Genomic DNA, 20,032 nt, shown 5'->3' with positions numbered 1-20,032 from the left:
ATCGGAAGGGTACCACGGCTTCAGGGATATGCTAAGGGGATTGTAGAACCATATATACGAAGGATCTAAGGTGAGGAGCAGGCGCCGAAGTGGCCTGGAGGCCATCAGTGGCAGCTATGCATGAAGAAACCCTATTCGCTCGCGTAGAGAGAAAAAAAGGGCAAAAAGGTAATTAAGAAAAAATTGAAAATCTAACTCCAAATTTAAAATGGTGACCATTGGAAGAAGTCCAATCTTGCCCTAATTTTAACTTATTATACTAGAGAGAAATTATAATTTATGTTTCAAAAATTGAAAAAAGTGATACTTTTAAGAGAAATGTTAGAGCATTGGCATTGGATTGGTTATTCTAAACTTCAAAATTTGAATAATATGTAACTTTTTAACTTTTAGTTAACCACTAAACACTTAAAATCTACATTAGATTAACTATCACATTCTCTATAATAATTAAATATTATCATTTTTTATTATTTATATTTCTTTAATAAATTATATTTTTTATTACTTTTATATTTTATTTTCCTAATCTTCAATAACCTCCAACAATCATATTCATTTTCATTTTCACAATCCAACAATATATAATATAATAATCTCATAATCTCATATATAATATAATAATCTCATATTTACATATATCATATGTAAATAAAAATTTCATATATACAATCCATAAAAATGCCAGATCTATAATATAATAATCTCAAAATATAATAAAATAACATAAGAGAAAAAGATAAAATAAATAATTGATATAGACTTGCAATAAGACTTTTCATATTTAAAGAAAAAGATGAAATTATTGTATCTCATATTTGGGATGAAAAGGGGTTGGCTAATTCAATGTGAGCCAACTTTTGATAAAATGAGTTAAATTTAAAGATGAAAAGTAATTTAAATAAATTAATGTGGATGCTCTTATAGTCACAAAAATATTATATAAAAATAATCTCACAAATTAACGTGATTTTATGTGATTCATTAATCTGTTATACAATAAAATTAATTTTAAAATCTGAAAAATTACATAAAACTATATTAATTTGTAAAATTATTTTTGAGTAATGGTTAAAATATTTCTCTAATTTTGATAACCCGAATGCACACGTGTGTTTTACGGATCAGACCCGACCAAAAATGGACGATCGAACAAACCGCAGAAAAGCCTATCCATCCGGGACCGGGAGCATTGTATTGGACCCATATCTTCTTCCTCGTCTCATCGCATGCATTGTCGACTCAGCACAAAGAGTCGGAGAGACAATGGTTACTCCGTTCCCGTTATCTCCCTCCTCTCCTTTCTCCTCCCCTACCAAATTCCTCAGAAGCTTCTCCTCCATAACGGTAACAAAAGCATCACCACTTCCATTCCTCCACTGCAAGCGGTTTCTCTCTGTGTCTGTGACGTCCTCTTTTCAGAACCCTGACTCTGACTCGCCTCCTTTGCCTCCCAAAGTCCAAACCTTCTGGCAATGGTTGCGCGACGAGGGTGTAGTTTCCGCCAAGACTCCGGCGAGGCCAGCTGTCGTCCCGGAAGGTCTCGGACTGATTGCCCAGAGAGACCTTTCCCGGAACGAGGTCGTTCTGGAGGTCCCCAAGAGATTCTGGATCAATCCAGATGCTGTGGCGGCCTCCGAGATTGGTACTGTGTGTAGCGAGTTGAAGCCTTGGGTGTCTGTCGCTCTGTTTCTGATCAGAGAGAAGCTGAAAAACGATTCTCCATGGCGCTATTACCTCGACATTCTTCCGGAGCACACGAACTCCACTATATATTGGTGGGTTTGGCTTGGTTTTGGGTGTTTGTGCTTAGGAATTTGGTGTTTTGATAGAATTGAAATTGCAGGGTTGATGAATGTGGTTTAATGGTTCCAGTGCAGGTCAGAAGAGGAGCTGGCTGAACTTCAAGGTTATTGTAGTTGCTGTTTCACATTGATCTTTCCAATGTTATTCTTGTGTTAGGCTTAATAACTTTCCAAGATTCGGATCTAGCAGTGGATTAGTTCTCAACATTTTTGGCATTTCTGACTATGGTTAGCTTCATCTGCAAAGAATTAAAATGGTGCTAGTTGTTTGTTGTTTGATACGAACTAATATATATATATATATATATATTGTGTGTGAGCAATTGGTGGACTTAATCTAGATAATTTAAGGCTAGTGCAAACTGCTTACCCTGTTTGAGCGTATTATAATCATGATGGTTGCTATATTCCATGACAATGGGAATATTGTTCTCTCGTGTATAGATGTTTTGAAATGGAAGTGCATCGGCTCGACATTCTAGATATGATTGTGCTGCGAGTGTATCTTCTTGATTTTCTTTCACTCTTTTATTTTTTAATATTGATTGGATATTTAGGGAGGCAGGTGCAACAGGTTTTTAAGCTCCTTGGGAGGCTTAAGACTATTCTGGGAGCCAAGACATTATACCCAAATTATTGGCGTTCTCTGGTCTGTGAAGACTTAATGAGATTCATCGGAAATTTTCTAATGTGCATACAGTCACAACCTTATTTTTTCGGTTTGCCAACGGATTAAGTTCGATTATATGTTCCTTGCTAATGTATAAGAGCATAGTATGGCTTTGATGATGACAGGTGTCATAATTTAATTTACTCAGAATGCATTGTGACTTGCCATTTGTCATTGGAATTCAATTGAATTGACATTTTCAGGAACCCAACTTTTGAGCACGACTTTGAGTGTGAAAGAATATGTGCGAAATGAATTTCAAAAGGTGGAAGAAGAAATCATATCCCCTAACAAGCAGCTTTTTACTTCTCCTATAACATTGGATAAGTTCTTTTGGGCATTTGGAATACTCAGATCAAGGGCATTCTCACGCCTGCGCGGACAAAATCTTGTTTTGATCCCCCTTGTAGACTTGGTAAAGCATTTTTTCCCTCTTCATATTAGTTTTCAGTGGCAGTCACCTGATTTCTGAATTATCGACAACACTAACTTGTATGGAAAAGTGAAATAATGTCTCCTACAATATATGTATGGACACTATATATGATCATTTATATTTTATTGAAAAGATTTGCTGGATTATTCTTTAATAATGGAGAGCACGATTATCAATCATCTCCATATGCTGATGCCTGTAAAAATTTGACTCCAAAAGCTGTGTTGGATATCCCATAAATGGAATGCCATTTAGAATTTACTAGGTTGTAATGTACTCGTATTACTTGAGTAGTAAATAGCTGTGAAGATGATGCCTTCATTCAAAGCACTTGTCATATAAATTGGTCTCAAGGAACTGTCCCATTAAACCTTATTAAAAAACTACACATTTTATTTATCAATTTTACATAAAGTCTGTATTTCACATTGGAAAAAAAAAAAGGGGTGCACTTTATGCAATTCTGTTGCTATTTCCTTTGATAATGGCTAAGCCACCTCCAGTTATGAATCAGATTAACCACAGCCCTAGCATAACCACAGAAGATCATGCATGGGAGATTAAAGGAGCAGCTAGTCTCTTCTCTTGGGATTCCTTATTTTCTCTACGCACACCCGTTTCTGTCAAGGCTGGTGAGCAGGTGAAGTATACCTGCTTCTGATGTTCCTTATTGAATTTGGTTCCATTGGCATTCCATATATCTGAGCACGCATGTTTTTTCTATTTGACATGAATGGTTATAGTTTTTTAATTCATCAATAAGTTGGACAAAGTTAATGAAAAATAATGTTCCATAAATGGAGAGTCATTTTGTGTCGAGATGAGGTGATGTGTTCAAAAGAAGTGGGATATTAAGAACAAAGTATCAACGTGTTCATGCCTTGAAACCCATGACTGATCTTTTGAGTTTTCATGACCAGCACTCTCATTCCTTTTTTTTTTTTTTTATAGCTCTTTCATTCCTTATGAATGAGTTCTGATTTTATTTTGTTAATGGTTGACAATTGGAAGTTTTTCAATAGGTTATGATCCAATATGATATAAATAAGAGCAATGCTGACCTGGCCCTCGACTATGGGTTCATAGAACCTAAGGATGATCGTAATGGTTATACTCTAACACTAGAAATATCTGAGTCAGACCCATTTTTTGGTGACAAGCTTGACATTGCCGAGGCAAATGGTTTTGGTGAGACTGCATACTTTGACTTTGTTTTTGACCGTCCACTTCCACCATCAATGCTTCAATATCTGCGGCTGGTAGCACTTGGTGGCACCGATTCTTTCCTATTGGAATCTATTTTCAGAAATTCTATATGGGGCCACCTTGACCTACCTGTAAGCCGTGCAAATGAAGAACTCATATGTCAAGTGGTCCGAGATGCCTGCAAATCTGCTCTTTCTGGGTATCATACCACCATTGAAGAGGTAAACTTTTGCCCTCCATGTTGCCATTACTTCTCATGCAATCTTATAATTTCTTGTTATATGCACTTCACATCATAAGGATGATAATGAAAAAGGTTAAATTACACTTTATCCACTTTTGTTCCGAGTTGAGTTTCCAACCTTTAATTTTTAAGCATGTGCTTTATGTACCCCAAGCGTAATTGCATTTGCTTTAGAATCAGTTTGCTATCAATTTTTTTTATAAGTTGTTGGTGTAATGTAATGAGGTTGCTACAACCCCTAGGGGTTGGCTCAAGTGGTAAAGGCCTTGAGCTTAGTAATATTCTCCTCACATGTCTAAAGTTCAAATCACCTTGGGTGTAAACAATCTCCGGGGACCATCATACTAAGGGATTTTCCTCTTGCATTACCTGAGGTGCACTTGCGGGAAACTTCTTGCCGAGAGCCTGTGCATCCCTAGAATTAGTCGGGATGCTGTTCCCAAACACCCGGTGCCAATAAAAAAAATCAGGTTGCTATATTGCGTTTTTTTTTTTTTTTTTCCTTTTGTGACATGTGATTTAGATGTATGAATCTTAAGTATTTTCAAATGAAAGTCTATTAAAATATGTGATCTCATGTGAGTAACTGCCCCAAATGAAAAATAGAAGTACTATTTGTATTTTGGTTGTAAAAAAATGAAGTCTTATTTATTAAGGCGTTCTGAATGCAGTACTATAAGCTGTATCAAATATTTGCTAGGTAGAATTCCATCATCTGCAGAATTTATGATGGTAGGTTATCATGTGGAAACTTAGCCATGCACCTTTTAAGATAATGGTTACCGGTTGATAACAGCTCAGTTTGGCAGGTCCAACTACCTGAGTTAGCTACAAAAAACAATTGTTAAAGTGAAATATTACACTGATCTCCCTGCCATGCCCCTTTCATTTTTTTTTCCCTATGGCTGGTGGGGGGAGCTTCTCCTTGTCCTTGGAACCTTCAATCTCTTCTTTGGAATTATAGATGGGTGGTGTCCCCCAATACTCAATCCATCTAAACTGATTATAACTAAATAGAAATGTGTATTGCAGGATGAGAAGTTAAAAGGAGCAAATCTTGATCCTAGGCTAGAAATTGCTGTTGGGATAAGAGAAGGGGAGAAGAAGGTGCTCCTACAAATTGATGAGATTTTCAAGGGTAGGGAATCAGAATTGGATGAATTGGAATACTACCAAGAAAGGAGGCTGAAGGATCTTGGCCTATGTGGGGAGCAAGGTGAGATCATCTTCTGGGAGCCCAAGTAGGGCCAAGTCTTCAAATGCACCTCCTAAACTATGATCATTAGGTTATTACCTGAACAAACCACTTTCTTGAGTTCTCTGAGGGAAAAAGGGACAGCCACTAGACAGCTTTTTACATGGTGAAGTGAACTCTCTTCAATTGCATCTCAATCAGGTTTCGATCTAGGATTCCACTCAGTTTAATTTCTGCAGCTAGTTTGTACTTGTACTTCAATAGCAGCAATATGTGATTGGTTGAGCTACAATCTTTCTCAATATACAATATACCATAGCTAGTGCATATTCTTGTCAACTCTCTTGGAGTAGCACCCTTCACTTGTTGAAACTAATCGTGCAAACAAATTTCTACACAAACTAGCTCTTAAAGGAAGTATATAATAGCTCACGATCATCCAGACCATTACTAAATCAATTGCCTATCATTTTGCAATTACAAATGAAGTTTGATGGAAATGCTTACGAGACTCTGAAATTCATAGTTGCAAATGTAATTTCTTCCCAATCATATTCAATTGTAGATGTGCCAAAATATGCCCAAAACTTGAGCTAGTTTAGCCATCAACAGGGCCTCTCTTTGGCTTTAATTATCTGAAAAGAGTCCCACTGAGATGGAGACATAAAAGACAATGAACTTGGACAAATATCTGCAAGTGTAATACAAGATCGTATGCGAAAGTTTTCAACGACGTGGTTTTAGAAGTGCTAGCAAGTACGAAGTTCATAAGAATATTTTACATGAATAAACAATTTTAAAAGCATCAATATTTGCTTATCTACATCATCTTTCTCCTCTATAATACATTATATCTTTTAATTTTTCTAATGCATGTCTTCATCCTTTCAACTCATGCAATTTTTTATTTTTTTTTTATTTTTTTTTAACCCATGAAGTTATAAGAAGTTACTGGGTTTTGTAGAAAGTTAAGAGGCTTACTAGTTATGGCTCTTGTTGGATAGAGGTACTTTCACATACCCTGTACAAGATGTCAAGACCCTTGGTCTCTCTCTTCACTTGAGGGTACAGTTTGTGACATTCTTCATTACCAACCCTCTGATTTGCGACTAATGGAATTTAAAGGTAATGCACAATACTGATGTCGATTCTGTTCAGTATTTTGTATATCACTGAGAATTTAACTCATTTGAACAATGATGTAGAATGTTGGATTTCTCGTCACCGAGGAGAGGTATATATCGAACCACTGGGCACATTAACTAGAGAAAGAACGAAAAAATATATAAACAAAAATAACACTGAAGATGCATCTTTTGACACCCAAATGGGCACTCAACTGTTTCCTTTGTTCTTCTTTCGTTCTTTTTTTTTCCCTTTTATCGTTTCGTGCAAAACTCTTCTGAAAGTGGTCGTATACATTGCATATATGCCTTATCTTATGAACGTGACGGTGACATGAGCTGTTTACAATAGCATCCCCGGAAAAATCTCAGAGATTCACTTTCCAAGATGATCTCAAAGTTGTTGATTGTAGTCACCTTAACCTAATTGACTTTCCAGGGCCTAGCAAGTCGTCACAATCTGCAATTCCCTCACAGAGGCACTCCTGCGGATTTGCATAAAAATAATCCTCCTCCTTTGGTTTGTCTACGATAACCTTACGACGTGTTGGCTGTCCCATTCTTTTCTCATGAGCCAACCGGACAGCATCGACAAACTCGGTCCATGAAAGTGTTCCATTCTGATGCATATCCAGTAACCCTACAAGCCTCTTCCGATCCAATAGGATAGTTTTTTTAAACCCGAGATATCTGCAAGAGATTAATCAGAGGTGTCCTTAAGATCTAAAAATAAGAGTGCTTAGCTTCTGTGGCCATTAAATCAACTAAAAGGCCAACTTTGGAAGGGTAGGTATACAAACCTGCGGTGACCTTCCACAACTTTTGCCATGTTTCCATCATAGGTGGGAATAAAAGTGCTACTGGCCACCGAAACCATAAAATCTAAAGCTGCCATTTGTGATGAATGATTCTGGAACTGTCGCAGCTCCTCTGGAGCTAGCAACATTTCTTTTTTCACCTGAAGTTTTTGGGTCTCAAATTTTAGAAGGATCATGTGCAAAGATATGCAAGATGATCTGAATGATCCAAAATGTTTGTCAAGTATACCGGTAAACCCGATATATCACTTCACAACTGCTCAACAGACATAAGGATTAGCTATTAAGTGAAACTTATAAAGGAAAACCCATTAATGTCGTGCTTGATCCTCAGCTTGTGAAAATCACCATGTCATTTGGAAAGATTTTCAGTATGTTACAACTGAAATCACTCTTTAACTAAAAATAACTACCAGACAGTGAGCCAATGAGCTATGGGCCAACTGGCCAACACTGGGGGGTTTTAATCCCCCCCCCCCCCCCCCCCCCCCCCCCCCCCGGGGCGCGCCTGGGGCAACAACTAGGCACCAAAATTGCCAAGCATAAAAAATAATAAATAAATAAATAAAAACCTACTAGAGACTGGAGAAAGTGAGTGGAGTGTTTTCACTAAAAGGAAAACAAAGATAAGGGCAAATGCAGAATAGCAATAAACTCACAATCTGAGGAAATGCAGCTCTTAGTGCCACAAGCCTCTGTTCACTGCCATAAATTTCACCAGCTGCGATATAAATCTGTGTCTCCTTATTGAAACCCAATGCCTGCAAAACCAACACCATCTCCTCTGGTGTCAGAGGACACAAGCCTTGTGATCTTCTCTCTTCCGACACTATCTCTTTCTCTCTCCACCAAGGGTAAGCATACCTGAAAGAAAGGTGTGAAAAGATGAATGATATTTGTACTTAAAAAACAAATTTACAACTTATCAGAAACGGATGAATGCTATTTGTGAGTGTGTATTGTAGTAAGGGGATGAGTACAAAATAGTACAAAATAGTTTTAACTTGAGATACTGTCATAGACTTGAGTGAAAATAATAGATACACTTTGGTCAGGAAGGATCATACATGATACCCTTTCCTCTGCCCATGCTAAAGCCTGAGCTTCTTGTTTCAGAAACAAACAAGCGGGAACTGACCTTATTAAAACTCAATCAGGACATTTCAGGATTACTCCATTGACTCATCATACATTTGGCATCCTCTCCAAATCATCATACACAAGGCATTATAGCATAAAGAAATTTCCTGATCATTTGAAAACAAACAATGACTATTCTATACTGTTCCTTGGCCTTTGTTCTATGCATCATCAAGTGAAGTGCTTCCTAAGCAAAGTACACTTATAGAGAACGTTGGTCAAGTTTTTGAAATGAGCATTTAGAACTAGAAGAGACCAAAAAACTATAATTTTAAACACTACAAACCTCATCCTCTTGAGTTCTGCAGCTTCTTCCTCAGTGCAGCCATGTGTACAACCTGAGAAAGCCAACATGTCCATCTCATATCTCAGATGCAGAGCCAGGAAAGGTCCCTTTTCTTGAAGCATGCGAACTAATTTGAATCCCAAAGTCTCAATCTGAGGAGTGAATTTCAGTGCCTGGAAATTAACACGACACCTGAGTTTCTGAAGATCAGCTGGGATCCCATTATTCGCCAAACGTGCATCTGTCTTGTTGAAGTGCAATACTTTATACTTGCCAAAAAGAGGAAGAATCTGCAGAATGTGATCAAAGACTTGGGATAATGATGGATAGCTGAAATTTAACAGTTAATTTTTATTCATTTCTTTTTTTCTTTTGTGGGGTGGGATATAGATGTCCTACTTTTTGGTTCAAAATTCAAATCAGCCGCTCCTTTAAGGTTTGAGGCCAAACTTAATATGCACTCACATCATAATTTGGCAATGTAAGCCCCACTGATAAAATGGATTTTGTAGAGAAATGAAGCATGCAATAGCCATATGAGGTAAAAAGCTCATGTACCCTGTAGACAGGCGGTAACGGTGACTTATCTGTCAACTTTTCCACTATCACCCCCAAAAAACCATACTCTGGCAACAGTTCAAGGAGCTCTTCAAAACTACCTTTACGCCCCCAAAAAATTGAGGGAAAAAAAGTACTTCAAGTTTATCAAAATTAAACTTTGTAAATTCTAATTATCCAAACTATCGATACCCATGAATTGAACTAATAAAAAACAAATATACAGGCATGCTGCGAAGTTGATATGTATAAAAAAAAAATCATTAATTAAATACAAACTAATAAAAAGTACACAAACCTGTTGCAAGTAATATTTTTCATTTGACCAGCTAACAGGAGGCATCTCAAGTGGAATGAGACCATGTTTCCTATTAAACCTCTTTGGCAGCCTTTTTATGATTCGGACTTCATCTCTTAGTGAATTAATGAAATGTCGCACATCAAAGATGTCCTGAAAATTACTGCAGAAAGAATGTTACGGGTTAAAAATTCTTATATAAAAATAAAAGAAGAAAATTAAGCCAGTTCTTTTAGAACAAAGAATACACCTAGGGTCAGCCCAGAAAGATGTCTTGTCGAGCTCTGGAACAACCAAAGTGAGATTTAAAAGCCGAGCAACAGTCACCATGTCACATATCTGAAATGTCAAACTAGCTAAATCAACAATTTGACATATGGTAACAAAAGCAGGCAAAGAAAAAGAACAAAGGGTACCAACCGCTGCACGCATTTGATTCAAGCCTCCATTGCAAGACACTCGTAGAATACCATTACTTTTATACTTTCCTGGAATATTTCAGGAATTAAGGTTCCATTTGGAAAGCAAGAATAAAATATGCTTAAAACCAATTAAAATACAGGTACTTCATACGCTAAATTATAATACCCCATAATTCCCCAGTTGACTATGGTCTTGATATAAACTTCGTAGAAGAAAATAATTGTGAAGGCATGGAATGCGTTGGTATTTTAGAAAACCATACGATGGAAGCACTTGGGACTTTCAAAATATCACCAGAACATGATTAGAAATTAATCACGAAATTTGATCAGGAATGCAGCAATTCAGCATCATTATTATGTCAGACAGCATGCAGGAGACAGCAAGGCATTAGAAAAGTGGCAATTTAGCATAACTCATGCGGCTCCAAGCAATGGAATCCCCAAACTTTTCTCAGTATCCATTCTAAAATCACGTGGTGCTGTAACATTCTTTTGCTCTAATCAAATCAAACTATGCATCCAAAATTTATATTATATTGAAGTGCAATAGAAGTTTTTTCATCTGCAGTTTTCTACTATCCATAGACGCAATATATCGCATGCAGTACTAAACTGAGACAAATTGAGTAGCGACATTATTGATGATCCGATTCCGATTACTAACGCACTAGAGCTTTGGGTCTCGAGAACTCACTTGCAGGTAGAAGAGGCGGCAGCGATTGAACCTCTTCGACGCGAAGCTGAGCTACCCTCGATATTCGATTTGTAATCCCAGCCAGCAAATGCGGATGCCATAGCTCCCCGACCGCCACCAGCTGAACCAGGCACGTCCAGAGCACAATGCTCGAGCACACGCGGATGAACCACAACTGCAATCGCGTCCTCGGAATCACTGGAGCCGGTAGCTTATCGCAATGCACCATTATACTCTCTGATCTAACCTCCATTTCTCTGCCCAATACCTCATCGCCGCTTCATCGAACCTCTCTGCTTCCACACCAATTTTTAACCCCGATTTCGCTACTCAATTGCAACACCACAAAGCCAGCATGAATTTCACAAACAAATAGGCATCCACACTGTAAACCCTAAGCTAGACTTATCCCCGAATCCGAAGCAGGAAAAGAAAATGGGAACGCAAGTAACTAGGATGACGCAATTAGGAGGTTGTGAAAGATCGAGAAAAATAATAAAACCTTAAGAGAGAAAGAACACGAGCGGAGAAAAGGAGGGATAAAATGGAACAACTTTTATCAACAGTAGTACAAACCGATCAAGTCAGGAGGTGCTTCGTCCTGAATTATTTTGGATTTTTTTCGGGAAGAAATTATCCTTTCCTTTTTATTTTCCTCACAACGGAACCGTCAGACGCTGCATCATGTTTTCATGGGAAGATATAATGCGAAAATGACAAATAGAAATTTAGTATGGCTTTCAATCTCCTTCTTGATCCATCTCTTTAGTATCATGGACTCCAAATAAAAGAAAGTGCTGTAAAGATCAGAGGCTTTTGAACGAAAAATCTTGGGAAATAGATCTCTCCATTTCTGATGGATCCGTATTCCGTACGTTCCTAAACATGCTATATACTATATGCTATATGCTTTCGAACTTTGAAGAGGCCGGTCTCTACTCGGCATTGAAATTTTCCCCGTTTATATAATTTTTCAAAACTGCTGAGATATTTGCAATTGATTTTATTTTGATTATTCAAGTCCCAGAGGTAGGGGCAGTAAACCACATTCTTGGGCATTGTCAAGATGTCGGTCCAAGTTTTAATTACCTGTATATAAGTATTTGTGTATACACTAATGATAAAAAAAAGTATTTGCTTATATTTTTTGTCTTTTTACAAACCTCTATCTAAATATTTGTATCATCTAGTATAAGATGCAACACCATGTCGAATTAGGGTTGGGAGGCAGGGCTTTGCATCTGGCCTGCTCGCCACTCTCGTGCCTCTGGGTGACCAAGAGCTATGCCCAAAGTTTATCACATTCAGCTCGCATATTATATATAAATATATTTAAAAAAATGTTTATAATATTATAAACGACGTCAATTCATTACAAGGTTACAAAATCTTATATTCACAGGGGGCAAGGTTAGGGCCTAGGAGCCCAACTCTTCTCTCGACCCATGTGAGGGCCAAGGGCTGCTTCCTCGAGAGGTGCAGATAACACCTCTATGTCGAATATGGATTCGAATGAGTTACAATTCTGTATTTTGCGTCCTGGAGGGAATATTATGGACTAGATTATGTATATAAATATAGTGCTAAGTTATTAAATATCCATTGATAAGTGAAGCCACAAAAATAAATTAAAATTAGATTTAACAATGTTTATAACTTGATTGTGAATTTAACGATGTTTATATAAAGTCTCATTTTAAGGATTAATTCTTATAATTAGATTTTGTATAAAATATTATATCCTTTTTGTTTTAAAGAAACCAATATCTTATGGGAGCAATTTTCCTTTGTGCCCATTCTCCTTTGAGGTCCTATTTTCCTTCTCATAGAAAACTTCCCTTTTACGAAAAGCAAGGTGGAAGGGATGAAAAATGAGTGATGACATGCAATGATATTATACATCCAAGAACCTTAAATGTGACAACATTATGATTATACGTAAGGGACCAACAAGTATCGAAGTACTCTCTTATTCAAGGAAACCCCCAAACCGTAGTGAGCCTCATGTACTCGTGTTATGTGCATATACAACCCGTTGATAATGAGTAACTTTGATAATAAGTTTATTAAAAGAAATGGTTTAGCCGTAGAGAAATTTCATAAAAATAAATTCACAAACTGATGTGATTTGATATAATATGTTATATGCATTTTACAATAAAAATAGTTTTACAATTTTTTGACAAGTAAAAATATTATATATATATATATATATATATATATATTAATAGGAATAACAAAGTACATTGGACGTATATAAGAAAACACCTAACCTATACTAGAGTGCCCCAAATCACCCAAAAACCTGTGAAAACTATCCTAAATACACTAAACCCAAATTGGAATGGAACACATCTCCCCAATCCCAGCCCCTTATTTCCCGTACAACTAATTCAAATCCCTCTACAAGACCATCTTCACAATGCTCCCTTTAGTCTTCCCTCGACTCGAACTACCTCCCTTAGCATCGTAGTTAACTGTGTATGAAAGACGCTTTAACTCCCTGCTTTTCTTGAAACTTGATTTGGTTTCAAGCGCGTGGCTCACTTCAATCATAGTGAATAGAGTTTTAATTTGGTCTTCATATGCATCATTTGAAATCCTCACGATTTGCTTAAACCATTTAACTATATTAAGAAACAAATCCAATGGTGAACCCACTATATCATTTAATGGAGGAAGAGAAACCAAGGGAGCAACATTATCCCCATACACAGTACCCAATTGCACTCCCAACTCTAAGCCTTCCTCCACACTAGGCACCAATGACAAATCTCAAGTCTCCTTGACAGCTAAAAGGCTACTGTCCATTGTTTCTATCACCATAAAAGGTTCTTCCCCTCCATCGATGATAACATTGTTAAAATTTGCTTCACCCCCGACAATCCTTGTAGTTCCACTTTGTCAGACCCTACTACTTGCTCAAGAATAGAACAGATAGGGGATGCACTACCTTTTATTGCCCCATTTTTATCTTCTAAACGAGGTTCATCTAATTCTTCCAAAGTACTCAGGACCCTGGAGGGACCCGCATCTTCAATTGAAAGTGAACCCTGGACAACAATACCAGCCCCATCTTGAGATCCAATTGCTCCCTCAGGTTTAGTCGACAAGTTGCCAATATCCTAAGTGATACTGGCGTGGATGATGTTGATGTCTGGACCTATCTATGACGACGAAAAAACACCCTTTGTTGGCACACTTGAGGCCTTTATCTTTGACCCACCTCTGAAACCCGCTACTAGCTCCAACCTCTTATTCACTTTAATCATCAAATCTCTCATACACTCTATAACTCCCGTCAATTGAGTCAATTGAGTTTTGACATCCCACAAGACCCCTTCCACATCTCCCAATGTAATCTGACATGCTTTGTCACCTGCAAGAGCCTTATCCTTTCCTCCTTCCATTCCAAAATTATGAGAGTTGCAAGAAGTTGCCCCTTGTGTTACTAAGATGTTGAATGATGAATACTCCATTATCCATTCTTGGCTCTCTGAAGAATCCTTCATGACAGTTAAGAACAAGAAAATACTCAATCCCTTTAACCACCCACGAAGCTGTCGTTCCACCTAGATACATGAACTTAGCAAGCCTTTTGTTATGTTTAGAAATACGAAAACTATTTCCTCCCTCTTTTGTAAAAACGAAAGTTTTTTATTCCACCTTTAGCCACATCTTGCCTTCCGATTAAGATGAATCTACATCGCGCATCGTCATCTTTAAATCCCAAATTAGAGGTACCTACTGCTCCTGCTTCGTCGTCTTAAGGAAAACTACCCTCAAAGACCAAATATGTGCCCACGAAATCAAAGGTACCCCTTAACTGTAGCTATAGAAAAAACGGAACAAAATACCCCATCGTCGGAGGATGATTGTGACGCCCCCAAATTCCGTTTGAAATCGAACGGAAATTTGAAGTGTCGAGACATGCAACACAAGGTTACCTGCCCCCGTTCATAACATATAAGATGCAATATTCCTAACATGCATCTAACATTATGCAATATTCACAGCGGATAATTTTTTTTTTTTAGCAATACTATGCACCAAACTGAAAATATCCCAAATACTTAAAACATACTTCATATATAAAGATCCATTGAATAACTAAAATCACAGCACTAGTTCAAAATAGTTATAATCCAAAAGTACTGGAGATGCAACTCCATCATACAAGTAGTAATTTAACTACTATATTAACATTAACGACGCACCGTCGTTCAGGCGACTGTGTCTAGTTGGTCAGCTCCTGATCCTCTTTTAGGTCCTGTAACAAGATCTACCATTCGGGGGGGAATGGTAGTTGGGACTACCACAGTGAGATTTGATTACAAATCTCAGTAAGTTAACAAAAAAACTTCCACACAGGCTAATGATGCATGGATGACAGTAAAAGCATAAATGCATAATCAAATTCATAAGTAATTAAAACATAACTTAGCGTACAACATAACATAATTGACATAACTTAAATTGAAACATGAACTAAACTTGACTTGACATGAACTTGATCTGAAACTTGACTTAGCTTGAACTTGCTCTGAAACTTGAATTAACATGAAAAATACATACTCCACAGTTGTTGTGGCCCTATGTATTCTACGTGTAAATACATACTCCAAAGTTGTTGTGGCCCCATGTATTCTACGTGTAAATACATACTCCACAGTTGTTGTGGCCCCATGTATTCTACACATCACAATACAGTTAAATACATACTCCACAGTTGTTGTGGCCCCATGTATTTTACATAAACTGAATGTACTCAAGATGAAACGTGACTGGAATACGAAAGGACTGGAGCTCTAACGTAACATAACGTGATTTGAACATAACTTGAAATACATGACCAACTTGAGATAGAAACATTTCGTAACATGGCATAACATATAATAAACAACATATTTAACATGACATACTTGTAATGTACAGTAATACATGACAAAATATATTATGTAACAGATAAAAATTGATGACAGAATAAATTCTGTATAATAGACAATTACGTGATAACTTGGCATGGCATGACATATATGATAACATACATACATACACTGTAGTTCCTTTACTTAGCACACATACACAGTAGACTGTTAGTAAGTTAAAAGTTAACTTACCTCAATCTCCGCGTTTCTTATAAAACTTCAAGTGCGATCAAGAGGAACTGTAATTAGTGATTCTAAAAGTTAGAACTAAATCACTAATAATTTGAAATATGGAAAATACTAACTTAAAGAGTAAAATTTTTATTTTACTCTCTACATGTGGGAAAATAACCGTTTTACCCATAACTTAAGGATTTTGCATACTAACTCTAAAAGTTTCCAAAATTTACATTCCTCATGTAAATTTTGTCCTAAACTTAAATATCAACTCAGAAAAATTTAAAACAAAACACAACTATGAAAAACACACTATGGCTGAAACATCCATAGGCCATTTCCCTTGATTTTTGTTGCAATTCCTTCCAACTTCAAAACTCATGCTTAAACCAAAATTTTGCAACAAACATCTTTCAATCCTAAGTTCAAAACCATACTTAAAACATCCATTTAGAAAAAGCTAATAATTAACACTAAACTTTTTTGTAAAAAGATCTAAGCACTTGAATCACAAGTTTTGACCTTAAATCAAAACTTCTCCATGAATTTCAAAAATCAAATCTTACTTCTAACATATTCATAATATCATCCTAATATCAACCATGCTTTAAATCATCAAACTATAGTCACCAAAATCACAAAATAACATTTGGAGTTTTTGGTTTTACACAGTCCAAAAACAGAAACTTTTTCATCAACTAGTTTTGATAAATCTCTTGATCTATGACTTATAAATATATGATCTTCAAACCAAACCATCACATGGTTTAAAAAGATGTCCTAAAACATATATAAGCTTCTAATTCAAGATCACATGGTTAGAAATTAACCAAAACATAAATTTAGCCAAGAATATCCACACTTTGGCTTATCTGAATATCTATTTGCATAAAATTTCATATCTTTGAAACTAATATCAAATATCTTCAAAATAATAATATAACATGTATATAAGATGCTTAGGATCCTCCAATAAAATTATTAAAGTCATTAGAATAGGTTTAGACCACCAAAGAGTTAAACTTTCTCAAAACGGAAACTGTTTTTCTTCTTCCAGTTTTTAAGTTTCTAAATCTAAGAAAATCTTTCATCAAAACCTTTAATCATGCAAAAATCCTCAACCAATAGTCATATATACATGTTAAAAATACTCCATAAAAATTTCGGACCAATATCTATCCATTAGCTTGGTCAAAAACTCCAAACTATAATATATTCTCCAGTTTATCTCCTAGAATAACCTTTCTATAGTTTATATAATATTTTACTGACCAAATGATTTTCAAATGGGGCAAATAAGATATCCATGTAAACTAGACTCAAAAGAGAACAACTTATATGAAGGAAACTTTATGATAAAATACTTACAAAAGCTTCGAAATGGGCATGCAAAAGAACTCCTAAAAGCTGTCCGAGAGAAAATATTTGATATTCTTTTAAAGGAACGTGTAAATGAAGATAAGTTTGTAGGTGATGGCTGGAGCTACTTATGGACGAGATAAGAAAGATGATAAGGCTAGAGTTGAGAGTTGAGTGTAGTTTTCTCCTACCCAAAATATCTATAAAAGATTATCTCATAATATTCTATCCAATAATATCTACAAAAAATCAACTTAAGATATTTTTATCTAATAATATCTATAAAAATCAACTCAAAATATTTTTACCCAATAATATTCACGAAAATTACCTCAAGATATTTCTTTTTATTTTTATTTTTATCCAATAATATCCACAAAATCAGCTTAGGCTATTTTTCAAAAGTGGAGAGTATACTTGGAAGAGTAAGGTGGCTAAAATCTTTCCATGTGTCCTATTAAAACTTTCTAACTATCTCCAATAATAAAAAACATACTTCTGATACCATAGTGAGTAATAACATCAACTATACGATTAATAGATTAGTGAAAACTTATCAGGTCTTCACGAGATTCCTAAAGCCAATAGAAATTTCACCGTTAAATTTCTAGCGGGCTGTTACAATGACCGACGTTAGAGGCCCCTCTGTAGTCACCGGAGTCCTTCGATCAAGTTTATGTCGTACCTAAAGTCAGAGACACAGGTTGCAATGCCTAGCAAACTGCACTAACGAAACAACAGAAGCAAACTCCTAGCCACCAGAAAAGGACCAACATCGAAGGCCCCTTAGAGGAGTTGCTAGAGTTTGTCGGTCAGGTCTGTGGTGGTGGCAGGTGTGATATCTCCTCTTTACATGTATTTTTATTGAATAATTTTTTAAAAAATTATTATAACCAGTAGTTTCTTGTTTTAAATTAAAGGTGATTTTTGCGGTATTATGTTATGATTTTTAAGTTGTGAAATTATTTTAATATACTTTGTTGTTATTTATTATTTTTTTGTATTTAAATTATTATTTTTATTTAAATTAGTTTATTTTTTGGCTTTAAAATTATTATGTTTTTAGATTTTATTATTTTATTTTATTTAATCACTGCGTTTGAATGATTTTATTTAATTTGTTGTTTTGAAAATAATTTTCGTTTGATCAGTTTAGTGACCCAAGTTATGAGGGTTGTACCTCATTTCTTTTCTTTCATTTTGCTTTTTTTCTTTTTCTTTTTTCCTTTTCTTTTTCCTTCTCCTTTTTCTTATATCTTTTCTTTCTTCTTTCTTTTCTCCCGTGCTTTTCTCTCTTCCTGTGCGACATCCCCCTCCCTCTCCCCATCCGTTTCTTTCGTCCGCCCCTAGCACCTCTGTCGCGCCGCCATGTGCCTCACTGCCCACCACACTTTCTTCCCATCCGGCCAGTGAATATCCACCTCCATTTCCAGCCCTTCTCGTGCCCCCGATAGCCACCACGAGCCTCTCCAAGCCGCGGCGTCCATTTGCTCTAGAGCCACCATCACTCCACCTCCGACCACCATTTCTTCACCACTTCATCACCGGCCTCTTGCTAACCTAACCCATCCATTTCTAACTCCAATCCGTAGCTGGAGTAACCACCACGAGCTAAAATCTGATTGGGCTATTGTTGACCTTCCGCCTCCATTTGTGCCGCCACCCACGGCCAACTAACACTTTCATTAGCTTCATCGACCAGTGTTTTAAATATCGTACCATACTGGTCGGTACGGTCGATATATGCTATACCGGCCACTGGTCCAGTACAGGTATTTTACGTGTTTCGTACGGATCCAAATACGAACCGGTATTTCGGTCTGTACAAGCTACGTACTGGCCTATACCAGCTTGTATTTCGGCCTTTACTTTTTCTTTTCTTTTTTTCATTTCTTCAAACTACAAGTTCATTTTTTACCTTCAATTCAGACCAAGTTATTTATAATTTATATATATATGTATTTATGTATAATTTATTCATATATCGACTATTTCGAAATTGTACACGAAATGGTACTAGTACCGAAATATTTCGTTCTAATACCTTGACCGGTACGACATCTGTTGCAGTATTCAAAACATTGTCACCAACACCTCTAAGCCCTACCCTAGCTTTTCCTAGTCTTTTTTTTTTTTTTTTTTTTTTTTTTTTTTTTTTTTATTTCCATTCAAATTTGGGTATTTTGTGACCTACGGCTACAGTGCATTTTGCACTGTGATATTGCCTTTCCGCCACATTTTACAACTCCTTGACCTTTCAGAAGTTATTTTATAGTAGTAGTACTGTAAGTATTTTCCAACGACATTTAAGATTTAAATATATTTTTGCATTAACAATAATTGTGATTTGATTGGTTCTGCCCGACTAAGTCCGAGGAGTCGGGGGTCGGTTGGATTAGAGGATGGAGTTGTGTTTGTTGTTGACTGATGTTGGAAGTTGTTGTTGTTGGTATTTTCGGTATCTTGTTATATGCATTGCATAGTGCATGTATGTTCATATTTGAAAAGGAAAACTGAGTTTTCGTGCAATTGCATGCATGTTCATGTACATATTTGGAAACTGAGTGTTTATACGAGAGAAGATTTTTGATGTGTTTGAAATGAACGATTTGATAGAGAGTCACTGTAGGGATGGTGGTAAGCAGGAACAGTGGTAGAGTCTCACCTGT

The 20,032-nt window shown here is 36.4% G+C and overlaps 2 protein-coding genes across 3 annotated transcripts; one reads left to right on the top strand and one right to left on the bottom strand.

Annotated features, from left to right (window-relative positions):
* The first annotated feature begins 1,176 nt into the window (after window positions 1-1,176).
* On the top strand, window positions 1,177-5,895 carry LOC122311345 (ribulose-1,5 bisphosphate carboxylase/oxygenase large subunit N-methyltransferase, chloroplastic). Of its 2 annotated transcripts, none has more exons than XM_043125886.1 (6): window positions 1,177-1,778; window positions 1,881-1,909; window positions 2,679-2,890; window positions 3,426-3,551; window positions 3,934-4,338; window positions 5,394-5,895. In XM_043125886.1, exons 1-6 carry the CDS (start codon window positions 1,267-1,269, stop codon window positions 5,604-5,606), a joined length of 1,497 nt encoding a protein of 498 aa, XP_042981820.1. In that variant the 5' UTR covers window positions 1,177-1,266; the 3' UTR covers window positions 5,607-5,895. The 2 variants fall into 2 exon arrangements, with proteins under 2 accessions (XP_042981820.1, XP_042981821.1); XM_043125887.1 differs by having other exon boundaries at window positions 1,574-1,778; window positions 1,876-1,909.
* Window positions 5,896-6,819: 924 nt separating this feature from the next.
* On the bottom strand, window positions 6,820-11,855 carry LOC122311344 (rhamnogalacturonan I rhamnosyltransferase 1-like). The gene is made up of 8 exons (XM_043125885.1): window positions 10,900-11,855; window positions 10,201-10,268; window positions 10,031-10,119; window positions 9,781-9,943; window positions 8,925-9,214; window positions 8,158-8,362; window positions 7,481-7,638; window positions 6,820-7,370 (listed from the first exon to the last, which is right to left on the bottom strand). Exons 1-8 carry the CDS (start codon window positions 11,150-11,152, stop codon window positions 7,094-7,096), a joined length of 1,503 nt encoding a protein of 500 aa, XP_042981819.1. The 5' UTR covers window positions 11,153-11,855; the 3' UTR covers window positions 6,820-7,093.
* Window positions 11,856-20,032: the final 8,177 nt, after the last annotated feature.

This window comes from Carya illinoinensis, chromosome 5 (assembly GCF_018687715.1).
Source record: "Carya illinoinensis cultivar Pawnee chromosome 5, C.illinoinensisPawnee_v1, whole genome shotgun sequence".
Lineage (NCBI taxonomy): Eukaryota > Viridiplantae > Streptophyta > Magnoliopsida > Fagales > Juglandaceae > Carya > Carya illinoinensis.
The sequence above is the reverse complement of the archived record's forward strand: the minus strand, read 5'-3'. Positions and strand labels throughout refer to the sequence as shown.

What these genes read in the sequence shown, in the direction of transcription:
- LOC122311344 (XM_043125885.1), bottom strand. Translation starts at nt 11,152, where the DNA reads ATGGAGGTTAGATCAGAGAGTATAATGGTGCATTGCGATAAGCTACCG. An exon ending in TCTTTCTGGGCTGACCCTAG is followed by an intron (nt 9,944 to 10,030) that starts GTGTATTCTTTG and finishes TTCTTTCTGCAG; the next exon opens with TAATTTTCAGGACATCTTTG. An exon ending in GCAGAACTCAAGAGGATGAG is followed by an intron (nt 8,363 to 8,924) that starts GTTTGTAGTGTT and finishes CCTTTCTTTCAG; the next exon opens with GTATGCTTACCCTTGGTGGA.
- LOC122311345 (XM_043125886.1), top strand. Translation starts at nt 1,267, where the DNA reads ATGGTTACTCCGTTCCCGTTATCTCCCTCCTCTCCTTTCTCCTCCCCT. An exon ending in TGATCCCCCTTGTAGACTTG is followed by an intron (nt 2,891 to 3,425) that starts GTAAAGCATTTT and finishes GTTATGAATCAG; the next exon opens with ATTAACCACAGCCCTAGCAT. An exon ending in ATCATACCACCATTGAAGAG is followed by an intron (nt 4,339 to 5,393) that starts GTAAACTTTTGC and finishes TGTGTATTGCAG; the next exon opens with GATGAGAAGTTAAAAGGAGC.